Source organism: Camelina sativa, chromosome 19 (genome assembly GCF_000633955.1).
Source record: "Camelina sativa cultivar DH55 chromosome 19, Cs, whole genome shotgun sequence".
In the NCBI taxonomy this organism is placed as follows: Eukaryota; Viridiplantae; Streptophyta; class Magnoliopsida; order Brassicales; family Brassicaceae; genus Camelina; species Camelina sativa.
This window is the reverse complement of record NC_025703.1, coordinates 21,284,814-21,286,860: the sequence shown is the minus strand read 5'-3', so window position 1 is coordinate 21,286,860 and position 2,047 is coordinate 21,284,814. Positions and strand designations below refer to the sequence as shown.

The 2,047-nt window shown below is 39.3% G+C and overlaps 1 protein-coding gene across 1 annotated transcript in view; it reads right to left on the bottom strand.

Annotated features, from left to right (window-relative positions):
- Window positions 1-1,445, bottom strand: part of LOC104766860 (profilin-4) — a 7,748-nt gene extending 6,303 nt beyond the window's left edge. The window contains exons 1-3 of the mRNA XM_010490829.2: window positions 1,246-1,445; window positions 731-868; window positions 3-299 (exon numbers count right to left, since the gene is read on the bottom strand). Of these exons, the coding sequence (XP_010489131.1) occupies window positions 165-299; window positions 731-868; window positions 1,246-1,377 (405 nt within the window). The 5' untranslated portion in view covers window positions 1,378-1,445 and the 3' untranslated portion in view covers window positions 3-164. The remainder of the gene's footprint in view (window positions 1-2; window positions 300-730; window positions 869-1,245) is intronic.

Here is a 2,047-nt window from a genome sequence, read left to right as displayed (position 1 = left end):
ACCTTAGCCTTCAGCTTTTTGTTTAAACTTTGCTAAGGTAGAAACCAGAAAGACCTAATATTAAAATTAAACCAAAAAAAAACCCCAAACCATGTACCCAAAAAGTGGAAAGATGGTGTAATGAATTAGCAAAAAAAAGAGGTATAAAGCACTGTCCTTAAGGTTCAAAGACCCTGTTCGATTAAGTAATCACCCAACCTCTCCACAACCATGTTGCATTGTCCTGGAGTCACTGGCTCTTCGTACAGTCCAAATACCATTGATTGTCCAGTTTTCTTGATCGTGATCCCTCCAGCTCCCTATCCAAGTTTCAGTAATAGTTAGTGGTTTTGAGTTTGAAAACTAAATTCATACAATCAATTACTTTCAAGTTAACGTATATATGACTATCTTTGCAAGAGGTTATTTTCTTAATTAGCATAGTCGGTCTATGGAGTACAACGGTAGGAGTTGTTTCCCATAAAATCTAGGGCATCAATTTGGTTTAGGCTATTGCATTTGCATGCTAATCTTCTTTTATCAAAAAAATAATTCAAGTTTCACAAAATATTTTCTGTAAAATACAAACGTCAAATGCAATCGGAAGGCTGTCAGGACTCAAGTATCGACATTTTCAAATTCAATGCAATATTTCCAAGAATAAAACATTTATAGGTTTTCTTAGATTAATTTTGCATGATGCAAGCGCAAAACAATCGAGCATTAATCGTAAAGTGTCGCCTAAACATACCTTCTTGCCACGGATGACAGCATTAGGCTCACCTTGGATGACCATATACTTTAGCCCTGCGAGGAACATGCCTGTGGGAGCGAGATGACCTGGCTCATCGAAATCCTTCATAATGCCTGTGATCTCTTCAGGTTTCAACTGTTTGAAACACACAAATTAATGCATCATCAGAGTTTTAACGTTGAACCGAAATCCGGANCTCGAGAGGCGCCGTACAAGCAATAGTAAATGGGATTTGGAGCCGCCATCGTAAAGACATATCGGACTCAAAAATGGAGGGCAATTCGTTCCTCTTCAAAGTGCCGTGTCCAAACNAATGGATAGAAATACATATCACTATATATCATCTATATATAACTATAAAAATATCCATAACGTAACGGTTAGAAATAGCAAGTATTCGATCAAACTANTGGTCCCCGGAGGTTCAACACTCAAAGCCTGAACTAACAATGGTACCTGTTTGGTTAGNTCGATCAAACTATTCTTCGAGGAGGAGGATGAGGAAACTGAACCTGAGGAAAATTAGCGCTCTGAGCCCAAACGCTACCGTCATGGCCGATGATAGCGGCGGCGGTAAGATGGTGACCTTGTCCGTCGCCTACATCACACATTAAATGCTCATCAACGTATGCTTGCCACGACATATCTTTCCGATCTCTTCTTGTTATTCGTTAATTATACGTTGCACGAGTTGCGTTTTGTTTCTTGATCTCTCTACGTATGTATGTGTGCGATGTTCAACTCCGAGGAGGACTTCGTCGTCTCGATAAATAGGGAGGTAAGAAGAATGTCTTAAGATGAAATCTGAACCGTGCGATTCGTAAGACATATTCTCAACCGCCCATTTTTCCGTTTATGAATAATTTTTTTTAATTAGTGTTACTGACGTCTCGCCTTTGTTCTAGCTTAATCATTCACTCCCTACGCCCCCACGTGTCTTTTCTTCCCTTTGCTAATTTCCTCCTATTAATAACGAACAAAAATTATTTGAGGAATTATTAATTCTTCTGGTTTAGGATATGGTCAAAAATGAATTTTCTTTGAAGACGACCAAGGAAATATGAGCAACCTCTCTGAATTTATTGTCTCAATAAGGATCTCTTAATTAGTTTATCGATCAGGTAGAATTTGNGTTTCTAGTCCTTAGTTGCCTTCCCTTTGCAGTCATTGCAAAAAAGATGGCCACACGGTGTCTAGATGTTCTAAAGCTCCTCCTACGTGTACCGCATGTGGCTCGGTGAAGCATTCAACCTCAGATTGTCCTCGAGCAAAGAAGGAAAAGCAATCTGGTAAACGACCCATCCAAAGCCAACT